Raw genomic sequence first — 15337 nt, forward strand, 5'->3', positions numbered from 1 at the left:
ACAGGGGGGCTTTTATTTTTTTTTTCCAGATGTAGGTGCTGGATGTGGGCATATGATTGGAGTGTTTAGTTTTTAAAAAAAATTTTTGTGGCCGGGTGCGGTGGCTCACGCCTGTAATCCCAGCACAGATCATGAGGTGAGGAGATCGAGACCATCCTGGCCAACACGGTGAGACCCTGTCTGTACTAAAAATACAAAAAATTAGCCGGGCATGGTGGCATGTGCCTGTAGTCCCAGCTACTCGGGAGGCTGTGGCAGGAGAATCACTTGAACCTGGGAGGCGGAGGTCACAGTGAGCTGAGATTGCACCACTGCACTCCAGCATGGGCGACAGATCGAGACTCCTTCTCAAAAAATCTTTTTTTTGTGGAGACAAGGTCTCACTGTGTTGCCCAGACTAGTCTTGAACTCCTGGCCTCAAATGATCCTCCTGCTTTGGCTTCCCAAAGTGCTGGGATTACTGGTGTGAACCACCGCACCTGGCCTGTTGACACAGATGAGCTCATGGGTCCAAATCCAGCCTCCTGGCCACACTTCAGCACCTTAAGGTCTAGGTCTGTGGCATCTGGCAGGACTCCTCTTCCTTCTGAGGTGCCACCTCTGCCACCACCGTTGGGGATGGGGACACTGAGCTATGGCCTTGCCCCTCTGAGCTTTGGGCTTCATGCCTGTGAGAACATATCACACCCATTACTAGCCAGAAAGCAGTGCAGTAGGCTTTGCTGCGCAGTTTGCGTTCAGCAATGCAAATGCTAAATTCATTTTAGCATTTTTAGCATTTGCATTGCTAAATGCAAACTGCACAAAGTTTGGCCATTTATTGGAGCCTCCTGTGGAAGTCAGTTCTCATCTCTGAGCCTTAGTTTCCTTATCTGAAAAAAAATGGATTAATAAATGATCCCTGTCCCATAGGGTCCTTTAGAGAGTTAAAAGACATAATTGAGTCAGGCATGGTGGCTTATGCCTGTAATCCCAGAGACACACCGGACAGTATGGCAGGAGGATCACTTGAGGACAGGAGTTCAAGACCAGTTTGGGTAACAGAGTGAACCGCCACCTCTAAAAAGGTAAACAAGTTAGCCAGGTGTGGTGGAGCACACCTGTAGTCCCAGCTGCTCAGGAGGCTAAGGCTGGAGGATCACTTGAGCCCAGGAGGTTGAGGCTGCAGTGAACTATGATGGTGCCACTGTACTCCAGCCTACACTACAGAGACACCGTCTCTAAAGAAAAAAAAACATAGGCCGGGTGTGGTGACTCACGCCTGTAATCCTAGCACTTTGGGAGGCTGAGGCAGGCAGATCACTTGAGGTCAGGAGTTCGAGACCAGCCTAGCCAACATAGTGAACTCCTGTTTCTTTTTTTTTTTTTTTGAGACGGAGTCTCGCTCTGTCGCCCAGGCTGGAGTGCAGTGGCGCAATCTCGGCTCACTGTAAGCTCCGCCTCCCGGGTTCACGTCATTCTCCTGCCTCAGCCTCTCCGAGTAGCTGGGACTACAGGTGCCCGACACCACGCCCAGCTAATTTTTTTTTTTTGTATTTTTAGTAGAGATGGGGTTTTACCGTGGTCTCGATCTCCTGACCTCGTGATCCGCCTGCCTCGGCCTCCCAAAGTGCTGGGATTACAGGCGTGTCCTGTTTCTAATAAAATAAATTAACTGGGTGTGGTGGCAGGCTCCTGTAATCCCAGTTACTTGAGAGGCTGAGGCAGGAGAATCACTTGAACCCAGTAGGCAGAGGTTGCAATGAGCTGAGATTGCACCACTACACTCCAGCCTGGGTGACACAGTAAGACTCAGTCGCAAAAAAAAAAAAAAAGACAAAAAAACAACATAATGCATACAAAATGCTTGCTATTATTGAGATCAGTTTGCCTCACATTCTAAAAGTCCACCCCTTTCTGAATATTTCAGCATCCTTTCAAGTATCCTAAAAATGTTTAATTGCATTTAAATATAAATTTTTATTTTACTTTATTTTATTTTTATTTATTTATTTTTTTTGAGACAGAGTCTCGCTCTGTCGCCCAGGCTGGAGTGCAGTGGTGCAATCTCGGCTCACTGCCAGCTCCACCTCCTGGGTTCACGCCAGTCTCCTGCCTCAGCCTCCTGAGTAGCTGGGATTACAGGCACCCGCCACTACGCCCAGCTAATTTTTTGTATTTTTAGTAGAGACGGGGTTTCACCATGTTAGCCAGGATGGTCTTGATCTCCTGACCTCATAATCTGCCAGCCTCGGCCTCCCAAAGTGCTGGGATTAAAGGTGTGAGCCACTGCGCCCAGCTTAAATATAAAATTTTAATTAGGCCAGGCAAGGTGGCTCACACCTGTAATCCCAGCATTTTGGGAGGCCCAGGCAGGCGGATCACCTGAGATCAGGAGTTCGAGACCAGCCTGGCCAACATGGCAAAACCCAGTCTCTACTAAAAATACAAAAATTAGCCAGGCATGGGTGCCTGTAATCCCAGCTACTCGAGAGGCTGAGGCAGGAGAATGGCTTGAACCCAGGAGGTGGAGGTTGCAGTAAGCCAAGATCACGCCATTGCACTCCAGCCTGGGTGACAAGAGTGAAAAAAAAAAAAAGTGGAAAAGGACACCCCCAAGGATATAAAACAAGTTCAAATTGGTGGATGGGTCACAGCAGATACGCCTAAAATACTAAAAAGATTGGGGTGGGGGGAAGAAATGGTGTACTTGAATGGATACAAAAATTCTCCAAAGGGGGCTGAATTTTAGGCAAACTGGTCATAAGACAAATTGAAAAGCCAGGCTTGGTGGCTCATGCCTGTAATCCCAGAACTTTGGGAAGTCGAGGAAGGAGGATTGCTTGAGGCCAGGTGTTCGAGACCAGCCTGGGCAACATAACAAGATCTCATTTCTACAAAAAATTTAAAAATTAGGCAGGCACCATGGCTTGCACCTGTAGTCCCAGCTACTCAGGACGCTGAGGCGGGAGGATCCCTTGAACCTAGGAGTTTGAGATTGCAGTGAGCTGTGATGGCACCACTGCACTCTAGCCTGGCCGGCAGAGCCAGGCCCTGTCTCTAAAAAGAAAGAAATTGAAAGCTGTTTGCCTCCTGCCCAGCAGTGAGAGAAGACAGGTGGCTCCTGTCAGTTTTCTTCCAGCTGGAAGAGACCCGCAAGGTCAAGCAAGGCCTGGTGGGAGAGGTCACTGCATCCTGGAGTGAGGCTGGTCGCAGGGAGGGCTTCACAGAGGCTGAGCCTAAAGCCAGGCTTTTTGACCTCAGGCCAGGTCCCTGGACACTGCCCTCTGCGCACTTTCGCATTTCCTTTTTTTTTTTTCAAATTGTTCCCCTTTCCCCAGCCCTCTCTCCAGAGAAGTGGTCCAGTGCTTGGTGACCACCTCCCCACACCCCATCGGCCCAATTACAAGTGGTGATTTTCTGTTTATTGCTCAAAAACAAGAATTCAGAAGCAAAGGTAGAGAGACTGCGGGTTGGGGAGATGGCAGGAAGGGGGCAAGGCCTTGTCCCAGCTCTCCCCTTGGTTCCTTCTTCTGACCCTCCTGGCTGGAGTCAGGCCTAGGGCCAGGGCATCTGGGAGGGGGGTGCCTTCGTGGCCAAGGGAACAGTAGAGCTATCGGGGGCAGTCCTTGAGGGGTGCCCTGGGCAGGAGGGGCTGCAAGATATTCAGGGAGGCAGAGTTCCCCTCCCAGAATCCAAAAGCCAGTAGGGTAGGGGGCAGGCCCCTCGTTTGGCAACTGAGAAGAGGCGGCTTTGGGCGGCAGGATGCTGGTTTATTTACTGTAGGATCGCCAGGGCCATCAAAGCCCCCTCGTGGGATGGGGAGACTATTTACACAGCCAGGGAGGAGGGCAGCCAGGAGGCAGAGACCGGGTCCCATACTTCCCTCTGCCCAAATGAGGAGGGGAGAGGCGTCCTGGGTCCTGCAGCTGTAGTCTTGCGGTTCAGATGGAAACTTCATACTCCCGCGTATCCTGAAGACAGAGAGATCAGGTCAGTTGTTGGGGTCTGATGGGGTGGAAGAGGCAGCCACATGGGACGAGGGGCAATGATCCTGGGTTTTAAAGTAACATTGACCACTGGGAGCTGGGGGGCCAGTGAATGTGTTTGGTTCATCCTACAGTGTCGTAAAATGACACAAGAATCTGAATTTCTGGCTTGTCTTGAATAATTGGAAGATCTGCCAATTGTGCCTCAGTTTCGAGTATGGGGTAGAGTCATATTCTTTTTTTTTTTTTTTTTTTTTTTTTTTTTTTTTTTTTTTGAGACGGAGTCTCGTTGTGTCACCCAGGCTGGAGTGCAGTGGCGCGATCTCGGCTCACTGCAACCTCCGCCTCCCGGGTTCACGCCATTCTCCTGCCTCAGCCTCTCCGAGTAGCTGGGACTACAGGCGCCCGCCACCACGCCCGGCTAATTTTTTGTATTTTTAGTAGAGACGGGGTTTCACCGTGGTCTCGATCTCCTGACCTCGTGATCCGCCCGCCTTGGCCTCCCAAAGTGCTGGGATTACAAGCGTGAGCCACCGCGCCCGGCCAGAGCCATATTCTTGAGATGGGGCACAAGTGCTGCACTTAGCCACAGTCCTCACCGCTCCCTGTTGTCTACACATGGCTTGCTGTGCTCATTGACATGGCCTCTGGGGGCAGCTGAGTTTGAAATTCCCAAGACAGAGATTCCAGAGACCTTGTGAGAAGGTTATGGAGTCCTGGGAGAGCCAAGTGGTGGCTCTTCAGGGGCAGGGGAGGTGCTTACCCCAGCTTCATACAGCGGGTTGCTGAAGTCCGACTCCACGGTGATGGGGCTGTAGGAGTGGGAGCCCGAGAAGCCAAAAAGGGACTTTCCCTGAAGCCTGGGAAAGGGAGAGGACAGAGGAGCTTATCAACAGGTGAGCCCCTGAGCTCCCCTGACCCAGGCTCCAGTGCCAGGCCTGCAAGACGTCTGCCCCGGCCGGCAGTCCCCAAGCAGGCTACTTACTTGGTGTAGTATATGTAAACGCCACTGCCGAGGACAATGACCAAGCCTAGAGGCAGCAGGATGGCCAGGGCCAGGTTCCCCCCTTCCAGCTGCCGTGATGGATCTGTGGTCTGGGTCACTACAGGAGGAGGAGAGGCCGGTGAGCTGTGGCTGGGCCCGGTCCTGGGCTCTCCCAGCCTCCTGCCCTGGGCCTCAAACCCTGGGCTTCATCCCTCCAAGGCCTGGCCTCCTGCCCGGCCTCTGCCTTGCCCTCCCGACCTGGCCAGCCTGGGTCTCCACCTGTGCTCTCACTGACCTTCCAGTTTTCGGTTGTCCAGGAGCTCCTCATAGGCAACTGCAGGGAGAGGAGGGGGAGGGGATGGGGTCTGAGCCAGGGAGGGGAGGAGGCTGGGAGGGGCCGGGAGCCCGGTGGGGCTGGGCTGGACAGCCTGGTTCTCTCTGCCCTCTGCTCAGCCTCAACTTTCTCTCTCCCTTGGTGGAGAAGAGAGAGGAGTGACCAGCACAGGGCCTTTGTCCTCTTTCTCCAGACCCCTACAAAGTCAGGGTTCCTGGACAGTCTGAGTCAAACTAGAACTTGTCAGAGATAGGGAAACTGAGGCCTATTCAGAGAGAGCAAGGGACTTCCAAGCCAAGGCCCCCTCTACTACACCCCTGAGCCAATCCCATGACCTCACATGACCCAGGGCTTCTGGACACACCCATGAGGACGCGAGGCCACAGGAGGAGAACCGGGAGCTCTGTGGGGTCGCCCATTGGTCTCAAATGTGCTACCTGACTCTCCCAGCCCTGTCACTTCCCGGACACTGGTGTGCCCCTCCTGCCCTGTCTGGCCAGGCACCTTTGCAAAGTGGGGGCTGGCTGGTCCACTGGGAGGGGTGGCCGGGCACACAGGTGATGGTGACCTCGCCGATAAGCTCAAAGCCCTCGTAGCAGAAGAAGCGCAGAGACTCGCCCGCCTGGTAGTGGTGCTTGTACAGCGTCTGGTAGCCATTCTCGGGAACCCCCGGGTTCAGGCACGGCTCGTACTTCACTGCAGGGAGCATGCCAGTCACGTGCCAGCTGCACTACTGCGCACGGGACAGACGGGCTCTCCCAGGGCTACCCAGCCACCCTCCCAGGGTGTGCCCCAGACTCACAGGCGCATTTGGGGACCCTATCGCTCCACTTGGGTGTGCCTGTGTCCCGGCTGTAGCAGGTGAGCATGGCTGCCCCCTCGAGGCTGTACCCTGGCAGGCAGCGGTACTGGACATGGGAGCCAACAGGGAAGCCGGCGTCCGAGGCGGTGCGGTGCCCGTTGGCAATCTCGCCAGGGTCAGCACAAGTCATGACTGGTGGCAGAAGAACAAGGTCAGGGGGAGCGAGGGCCTTCAAAGATCAGCCTGGGCAACACAAAAAATTGAAAAATTCGCCGGGAGTGGTGGCGCACTCCTGTGGTCCCAGCTACTCAGGAGTTGGAGGCGGGATGATTGCTCGAACCCAGCAGGTCGAGGCTGCAGTGAATGGTGACCGCGCTACTGCACTCCAGCCTGGGTGACAGAGTGAGACCCAGTCGAAAAAAAATAAAAGAAAATCTCCCAGAAGCCTAGGGCTAGGAAAGGCCTGAGCCTCAGGCCGTTTCCTCTGAACACCTCTGCACACACACGCACTTTCCACCAATTCCTCAGAAGGAAGAGAGCATGAATTGGAAAAACTTAAAATGCAGTGCATTTATTTTCAGACCAGAATGACAGGCTTAATTTTTTTCAAAATTCAATGTATGTTATATTTCAGGCTTCATTTAAAAAACAGTTTGCTTGGGGAAACCCCAAGCCCCTATCCTGGGGTAAAATTCAAAATATTTAACCACCATACCAGAGCATACCCAGCCAAATCCCAGCAGGGTGAGCCCAACATGGCTTGTCATCTGTGGAACAGCAGCTGCCCTCTTTAGAGGGGGCCCAGCTCTCCTGTCCCCAGTATTCTCATTATGCCCAGCCCAGTTCACTAACATACACTGCCTGCCTTCAGGCGTTTGAGTTTACAACCCTGTTGTGAACGAATCATAATCATAGCCATTTCTTGTATATAAGCCTGAGCTATGTACCCTGCTAAATGTTTTACAAACAAATATAATTCTGTGTGTGTGTGTGTGTGTGTTTGAGATGGGAGTCTCGCTCTGTCGCCCAGGCTAGAGTGCAGTGGCGCATCTCAGCTCACTGCAACCTCTGCCTTCTGGACTCAAGAGATTCTCCTGCCTCAGCCTCCCGAGTAGCTGCGATTACAGGCATTCGCTACCACACCCAGCTAATTTTTGTGTTTTTAGTATAGACAGGGTTTTGCCATGTTGGCCAGGCTGGTCTCGAACTCCTGACCTCAGGTGATCCACCCACCTCAGCCTCCCACAGTGCTGGGATTACAAGTGTGAGCCACCACGGCTGGCCCCAAATATAATTCTTTGTTTTGGAGATGAGAACTTGCTCTGTCACTCGAGCTGGAGTGCAGTGGTGAGATCACGGCTCACTGCAGCCTCAAACTCCTGGGCTTAAGCAATTCTCGCACCTTAGCCTCCTGAGTAACTGGGACCACAGCATATACCACCATGCCTGGCTATATTTTTTATTATTTGTAGAGACAGGGTCTCACTATGTTGCCCAGGCTGTTCTCAATCTCCTGGGCTCAAGTGATCCTCCCACCTTGGCCTTCCAAAGCACTGCAATTTCAGATGTGAGCCACCACACCTGGCACAAACATAATATTTAATCCTGATTATCCTGAGAGGCCAATGTCATTGTCATCTCCCTTGGAGCCCAGGGCTCAGGGCGGTCAAAGGACTTGGCCCATGGTCACTCAGCCAGGGAGTGGCAGAGCGGGAATCTGCCCAGGGTCACAGCCATGGAGCACTGGACAGGGACTCAGAGATGTGGGTCCTGCCACACCTTCAGGCTCAATCTGCTGCCTTGGGCAGGTTCCTCCTGAGCCCGAGGCAGCGGGGCCAGCCGAACTCTCAGCCCCATCCAGGCCTGATATCCTGTGAATCCTTCCAGGGGCGGGGAGCTGTGTCCAGCCCAAATCTGGCTACCTGAAGCTTCTCCCCTTGGTCCCACCATTGCTTCGAGATGCCACATGGAACTACAGCCCCACATCCTTGGGGCTGGCTTCCCAAAATTTGGAGAAAGTAACCAGCTGCCATTCCTTTCTGCTCTTCAATTTTCTTTCTTTTTCTTTTCTTTTTTTTTGAGATGGAGTATCACTCCCGTGGCGCAGGGTGGAATGCAATGGCACAATCTCAGCTTACTTCAACCTCCACCTCCCAGGTTCAAGCGATTCTCCTTCCTCAGCCTCCTGAGTAGCTGGGATTACAGGCGTGTGCCACCACACCCAGGTAGTTTTTTATTTTTAGTAGAGACGGGGTTTCGCCATGTTGGCCAGGCTGGTCTCGAACTCATTATTATTATTATTATTATTATTATTTTTTTTTTTTGAGACGGAGTCTCGCTCTATCGCCTAGGCTGGAGTGCAGTGGCGCAATCTCGGCTCACTGCAAGCTCCGCCTCCCGGGTTCACGCCATTCTCCTGCCTCAGCCTCTCCGAGTAGCTGGGACTACAGGCGCCCGCCACCACGCCCGGCTAATTTTTTGTATTTGTTAGTAGAGACGGGGTTTCACCATGGTCTCGATCTCCTGACCTCGTGATCCGCCCGCCTCGGCCTCCCAAAGTGCTGGGATTACAAGCGTGAGCCACCGCACCTGGCCCTCGAACTCCTGACCTCAGGTGATCCACTGCACCTGGCCCTTTCTGCTCTTCTAAAAGATACACACTCCCCGCTCCTTAAAACGTCACCTCCTCTGTGAAATCTCCTGCCCCAGCCCTGAGAAAATTAGCCCACTGCTCTCCCCACAGCCCTTCGCCACGCCCAGGGCAGCATGCGCCCTGTGAACTTTCCATCTGCGCTTCACAACCTGAGTCCTACTCCGCCGATGGGGAAACCAAGGCTCAGAGATGCTAAGTGCCTCGCCCAAAGTCACCCAGTGATCACCACCCTGCGTATCCCTCCCAGACTGCGAGCTCCGTAAGAGTATGGAGTGGCTTGAACCCCCTTCTCCTAACCCCAACCCAGCACGGGGCTTCAATGATGGCATTCAAATAAACCAAGTGCTCTGACAAGCCTTGGTCCTAGCAAAGTGGCTCTCTACAATTTCAACTGAGAGGACTGCGGGATTGGGGCGGGGCGTGGGGCAGGAAGGTGGAGCCAAGTGTGGACGCGGGGAGCCCAGTGGGAATCTGGTCGGAGCCCTTTTAGGGGCCAAACTCAGACGCCGCAGAGGAGGGGTCAAGAGGGGACGGGGCGGGGCCATGAGAAGAGGAAACAGGGACCGAGCCCAGGTCGGTGCAAGAAAGAGGGATGCAGCCCGGAAAAGATGAGAGGGAGACCCAGAGGCGACAGTTTCGGGGAACCGGGCGGAGGAGTGAGAGCTAAAGGACATAGGGGCAGGCCTTGAAGAAGATCCAGGAAGGACCCCGAGCGAAGGGATGGAACCCAGAAAGCACGGGGGCCGGGACAGGACAGGCTGGGGGTGGGGCCGAGGGGACGCGAGCGGGGCCGGCTCACTCTTTTGGCAGGCGGGCGGCGCGGCGCTCCAAGACAGGTCCCACTGGCAAGTGAGAATGTCGGAGCCTAGCAGCTCGTAGCCAGGCTCGCACTGGTAGGTGAGCACCGTGCCCCGGATCAGGTCCCCGTGGGATGCCGTCCTCCAGCCCCACTCCGGAGGTGGCAGCTCGGGGCAAGTGTCGTTCCTCGGGACCTCTGCAGGGGAGGGAGGGCGAGTTCGGAGGCTGCATTTTAACTCCGGGCTCCCTTCCAGCCTCGGAGGCTTTGCTCTGTGCCCCCTCCCGGGATCTGTCTCTCTCTCTCAGAGACAGGATTTCCTGTCGCCCAGGCCGGAGTACAGTGGTACAAGCATAGCTCATTGCAGCCTCAACCTCCTGGCTTCAAGCAATCCTCCCGCCTCGGCCTCCCAAGGCCCTGGGATAACAGGCGTGAGCCACCACGACCGGCCACCTCCCGGGATCTCTGGCCTGCCCGACCCCTGCCCATCCCGGGACTCTATCCCTCACTACCTTTGAAGTGCAATACGAAGCCCTGGCCCAGGCCTGGATTTGGGGGCCCGGGCGGTGCCTGAAACTGCAGTGTGAGGTCGGGCCCAGAGGAGAGGAGGCGGCGGCGCGGTTGAGGTCCCCGCAGCTGGGCCAAGACTCGGGCGCTGGGACCGTCCCCGTCGAACAGCGTCAGCATGTCCCCTTCCCGCACATTCAATCTGCAGGGGGTGAGACCAGACAATGGGGCGGGGCTGCGACTGGCCCCTCCCATCCAGCTCTGCCCCATCCTCAACTCTGCTCATTGGTAGCCCCTCCTACTCACCAGCCCCGCCCATATTCTATCCCAGGTCTGGCACCGCCTCTGTTTTGACCAATCATGGTTTCTCCTATGCTAGTGCCTCAGGGTTCCCCTATTCTATGGCACCTCCCATGTCCTACTACCCAATCCCTAAGCTTGCTCATTACTAACTCCGCCCACTGTCCAGTCCCTCCTCCAACACCATGGGATCCACAGCCTAGCCCAGCTCCAGCTCTGGCCAATCACAGACCAAATTCGCTACCACCCTACACAACTCTAGGCCCCACCTGAGTACCTGCTTTGAAGCCAAGCCCACTTCAGCTTCTGTGCCGTCTCATGACCCTCTCATACCAATTCAGCTCACTGGATTCTCCCTAGACCTCCCCAACTTGCTGATGATAACGCAACAGTTTGGAAATAGCTCCAGGGGCAGCCTCAGAAACCTCCAAAGAGTGAGAGGCACCAGGCCAGAGCCCCTTGTTCACAGTGGCCCCTAAGGAAGGCTGCATTGCCCTATTTATTTGTCCGAGGTTGCCTGGCTAATACGTGATTTGAGCCCAGCTCTCTCACCTCTATCCTGAACCCTTAGTGCACCAGCCTATCCACTGAATTCTGGATAGATACGCAAAAGCCAGGCAGGCTCAGAATGCAGGCTAGTGCATTGGCATACCACACTTTGCTGAGCCTACACCCGTCGCACCCTCTGCAGGACCCAAACATTACATCTCGACTTGGAGCAAGATGCGCTTCTCTTCCTGGACGTGCAGGCCCCACACGCAGTCTTGGCCGGGGCTATAGCTCTGGGGCCAGTCGGGAGAGAGGACCACGCCAGCTGGTTCCGACAGCTCCCCTCCACACATGGCTAGGAAAAAAGTGGTGTCAGGTTAGGGACCCAGGTGGGAATGCTGTCTCCATTTCACCACAGTCCTCACCACTCATGATGCATGCATCACATCACCTCGATTGTTTCCTATTACCTATGATCCACCTGTTTCTTTTATTCTTTTATTTTATTTATTTATTTATTTTTACTTTTTTTTTTTGAGACAGAGTCTCTCTCTGTCGCCCAGGCTGGAGTGCAGTGGCGCGACCTTGGCTCACTGCAAGCTCTGCCTCCCGGGTTCACGCCATTCTCCTGCCTCAGCCTCCCGAGTAGGTGGGACTACAGGCGCAGCCACCACGCCCTAATTTTTTTTTTTTTTTTTGTATTTTTAGTAGAGATGGGGTTTTACGGTGTTAGCCAGAATGGTCTCGATCTCCTGACCTCGTGATCCGCCCGCCTCGGCCTCCCAAAGTGCTGGGATTACAGGCGTGAGCCACCACGCTCAGCCCCTATTTTTATTTTTTTAGACGGAGTCTCACTCTGTTGCCCAGGCTGGAGTGCAGTGGCACAATCCCGGCTCACTGCAACCTCCACCTCCCAGATTCAAGCAATTCTTGTGCCTCAGCCTCCCAAGTAGCTGGGATTACAGGCAGGCACCACCATGCCCGGCTAATTTTTGTATTTTCAGTAGAGACGGGGTTTCACTCTGTTGACCAGGCTGGTCTGCAACTCCTGACCTCAGGTGATCTGCCTGCCTGAGCCCCCCAGAGTGTTGGGATTACAGGCGTGAGCCACTGCGCCTGGCTTTATCCACCTGTTTCTTTTTTCTTTCTTTTTTTTTTTTTTGAGACGGAGTTTCACTTTTCTTGCCCAGGCTGGAGTGCAGTGCTGCGATCTCAGCTCATCGCAACCTCCGCCTCCCGGGTTCAAGCAATTCTCCTGCCTCAGCCTCCCGAGTAGCTGGGATTACAGGCATGCATCACCATGCTCAGCTAATTTTGTATTTTAAGTAGAGACAGTGTTTCTCCATGTTGATCAGGCTGGTCTCGAACTCCCGACCTCAGGTGATCCACCCGCCTCGGCCTCCCATAGTGCTGGGATTACAGGCGTGAGCCACCGCGCCCAGCCATGGTCCACCTGTTTCTTGTCGCATCTAGGTCCTGTTGTGTTCAATATCCAGTCCTGCTCTTAACAAACCCCACCCACTCTCAAGCCTGCCCAATCTGTGACTTAACCCAACAGCAGTTCTCGCTCTTGAAGACATTTGTGTTTGTGACCCCTGCATTCAGTAACAAGCCCACCAGTTATTCAGCTGAGAAAACAGCCTCTGAAGGGACAGGGATGTACCCAAGGCTTGGGTCGATTAAGTCTGGATGTGCAGCCTTCCTTTCTGTGCAGCCTTCCTTTCTGAGCGGCCTTGCTGGGATCCCCAGTTCAGGGGGCAACGTGGACTGAAGGACCTGCCTGCGACAAGGAAGGCTCACCTTTGCAGGCCGGCTCTGTGTCGTTCCAGTGGGGTTCTGTGGGATCCACACATTCGATGGCATTGGGGGGCCCAGGGGGCTCCAGGGCATATCCTGGGAGGCACGAGAAGGTTGCCAGTGCCCCTGGGCGATACTCAGGGTCCGTGGTAGTGACGTTTCCATGTGCCAGGAAGGGGGCGAAGCAGCGATCCTCCTCAAAGGCTGGGAAGGAGTCAATCATAACAATTAAGCATTAGGACAGGCCTCAAGGGATCTCAAATTGGGGATGTGGGCTGAATTGGGGTGTTGTTTGGCCACTCACTGGGCTTTTTTTTTTTTTTTTTTGAGACAGAGTCTTGTGCCCAGGCTGGAGTGCAGTGGTAAGACCTTGGCTCGCTGCAGCCTCTGACTCCCAGGTTCAAGCAATTCTCATGCCTCAGACTCCCAAGTAGCTGGGATTGCAGGCGTGCACCACCATGCCCAGCTAATTTTTTTTCTTTTTTGAGATGGAATTTCACACTTGTTGCTCAGGCTGGAGTGCAATGGCACGATCTTGGCTCACCACAACCTCCGCCTCCTGGGTTCAAGCGATTCTCCTGCCTCAGCTTCCTGAGTAGCAGGGATTATAGGCATGTGCTACTACGCCTGGCTAATTTTTTGTATTTTTAGTAGAGACGGGGTTTCTCCAGGTTGATCAGGCTGATCTCGAACTCCCGACCTCAGGTGATCTGCCTGCCTCGGCCTCCCAAAGTGCTGGGATTACAGGCATGAGCCACCGTGCCTGGCCAATTTTTGTATTCTTAGTAGAGACAGGGGTTTCACCATGTTGGCTAGGCTGGTCTTGAACTCCTGGCCTCAAGTGATCTGCCTGCCTCGGCCTCCCAAAATGCTGGGATTACAGACATGAGTCACTGCGCCCAGCCTGGGGTTTTTTTATTTTTTATTTTTTTAGAGACAGGATCTCACTCTGTTGTCCAGGCTGGAGTGCAGTGGTGTGATCACAGCTCACTGCAGCCTAGATCTCTTAGGCTCAAGCGATCCTCCCACCTCAGCCTCTCCAGTAGCTGGGACTACAAGCATGCACACCCCACCCAGCAGCTCATTTTCTGATTTTTTTTTTTTTTTGTAGAGATGGGGTTTCACCATGTTACTCAGGCTGGTCTCAAACTCCTGACCTCAGGTGATCTGCTGGCCTCGGCCTCCCAAAGTGCTGGGATTACAGGTGTGAGCCATTGCCCTGAAGTTGGTGGGTTTTTAAAAACTGAATGCCACTGGGTTTAGCATTCACTCTCCAGACTGTCAAAAAAAGTTCTAACACTCCTCATTCACATATTTATGTTGCCTCCCTGGCATCTGGAGGGAAGCCACTGAGCTAGCCAAATCCCAGCCACCATTCTACAGAGCGGAGGTCCATAGACCAAAAAGCTACTTGCTCAAGGTCACACAAGAGACAATGGCAAAAGCAGGTTTCAAACCCAGATGGTTTGATTCCCAGCCACAGATACTTGGCTCTGGAAACAGCAGAGATAGGCGGGTAAGGGGAGGGGTGCTTTTGGAGAACTGGCTGGTGTAGGTGTATTCTCTCCTCAGAAATAACAGTTGGATTCTGATCATCCACGCTGTTGCTAGAACCCAAAATTTCAGCTAATGCAAAAACGACTCAGTTTTTACTTTAAGTCAGCAAAAGTGAACATTTGCAGAGCATTTGAGTTTCTGCTCACCTGATCGGATCTTAGCTGCAAAACTCTCTGTAAGGTAGGTGCCTATGATACCAATGAGGAATCCTTCTTTTTTTTGGCGGGGGGGGGATGGAATTTCGCTCTTGTTACCAGGCTGGAGTGCAATGGTGTGATCTTGGCTCACAGCAACCTCAGCCTCCCAGGTTCAAGTGATTCTCCTGCCTCAGCCTCCCGAGTAGCTGGGATTACAGACACCCACAACCACCCCCCACTAATTTTTGTATTTTTTTAGTAGAAATGGGGTTTTACCATGTTGGCCAGGCTGGTCTCGAACACCTGACCTCAGGTGATCCACTCACCTCGACCTCCCAAAGTGCTGGGATTATAGGCGTGAGCCACCATACCCAGCCTTTTTTTTGTTTTTTGAGATTTCTAATTTTATTTTAATATTTTATTTTTTATTTTTTGAGACTGAGTCTCGCTCTGTCGCCCAGGCTGGAGTGCAGTGGCATGATCTCACTTCACTGCAACCTCGGCTTCCCAGGTTCAAGCGATTCTCGTGTCTCAGCCTCCCGAGTAGCTGGGATTACAGGCACACATGGCTAATTGCTGTGTTTTTAGTAGAAATGGGACTTTGACATGTTGCCCAGGCTGGTTTCAAACTCCTGGGCTCAAATGATCCACCTGCCTCAGCCTCCCAAAGTGCGGGGATTACAGGCATGAGCCACTGTGCCTGGGCTATTTTATTTATTTTTAAAAATGAGGCCAGATGCGGTGGCTCACACCTGTAATCCCCACACTTTGGGAGGCTGAGGCAGGTGAATCACCTGAGGTCAGGAGTTCGAGACCAGCCTGACCAACATGGTGAAACCCCGTCTCTACTAAAAATACAAAAATTAGCCGGGCGTGGTGTCTAACACCTGTAATCCCAGCTACTCAGGAGGCTGAGGCAGGATAACCACTTGAACCCGGAAAGTGGAGGTTGCAGTGAGCCAAGATTGCGCCATTGCACTCCAGCCTGGGTGACAAGAGCGAAACTCCGTCT

General features: G+C 53.5%; 1 protein-coding gene across 9 annotated transcripts in view; it reads right to left on the bottom strand.

Moving 5' to 3' along the window:
* Positions 1-3382: 3382 nt before the first annotated feature.
* The window catches only part of SEZ6L2 (seizure related 6 homolog like 2), a 29329-nt gene continuing 17374 nt past the window's right edge, over positions 3383-15337 (bottom strand). For 4 of the 9 annotated variants that reach the window (XM_055233055.2, XM_055233059.2, XM_055233053.2 and 1 more), the window contains 10 exons: positions 12635-12835; positions 11051-11189; positions 10051-10247; positions 9542-9736; positions 6090-6281; positions 5792-5983; positions 5249-5287; positions 4954-5071; positions 4732-4828; positions 3383-3953 (listed from right to left, as the gene is read on the bottom strand). In XM_055233055.2, coding sequence (XP_055089030.1) covers positions 3924-3953; positions 4732-4828; positions 4954-5071; positions 5249-5287; positions 5792-5983; positions 6090-6281; positions 9542-9736; positions 10051-10247; positions 11051-11189; positions 12635-12835 — 1400 coding nt within the window. In that variant the 3' untranslated portion in view covers positions 3383-3923. The remainder of the gene's footprint in view (positions 3954-4731; positions 4829-4953; positions 5072-5248; positions 5288-5791; positions 5984-6089; positions 6282-9541; positions 9737-10050; positions 10248-11050; positions 11190-12634; positions 12836-15337) is intronic. The other 5 variants (XM_055233060.2, XM_055233054.2, XM_055233062.2 and 2 more) reach the window with 3 other exon arrangements.

The sequence above is a fragment of the Symphalangus syndactylus genome, chromosome 11 (genome assembly GCF_028878055.3).
Source record: "Symphalangus syndactylus isolate Jambi chromosome 11, NHGRI_mSymSyn1-v2.1_pri, whole genome shotgun sequence".
NCBI classification, from domain to species: Eukaryota; Metazoa; Chordata; class Mammalia; order Primates; family Hylobatidae; genus Symphalangus; species Symphalangus syndactylus.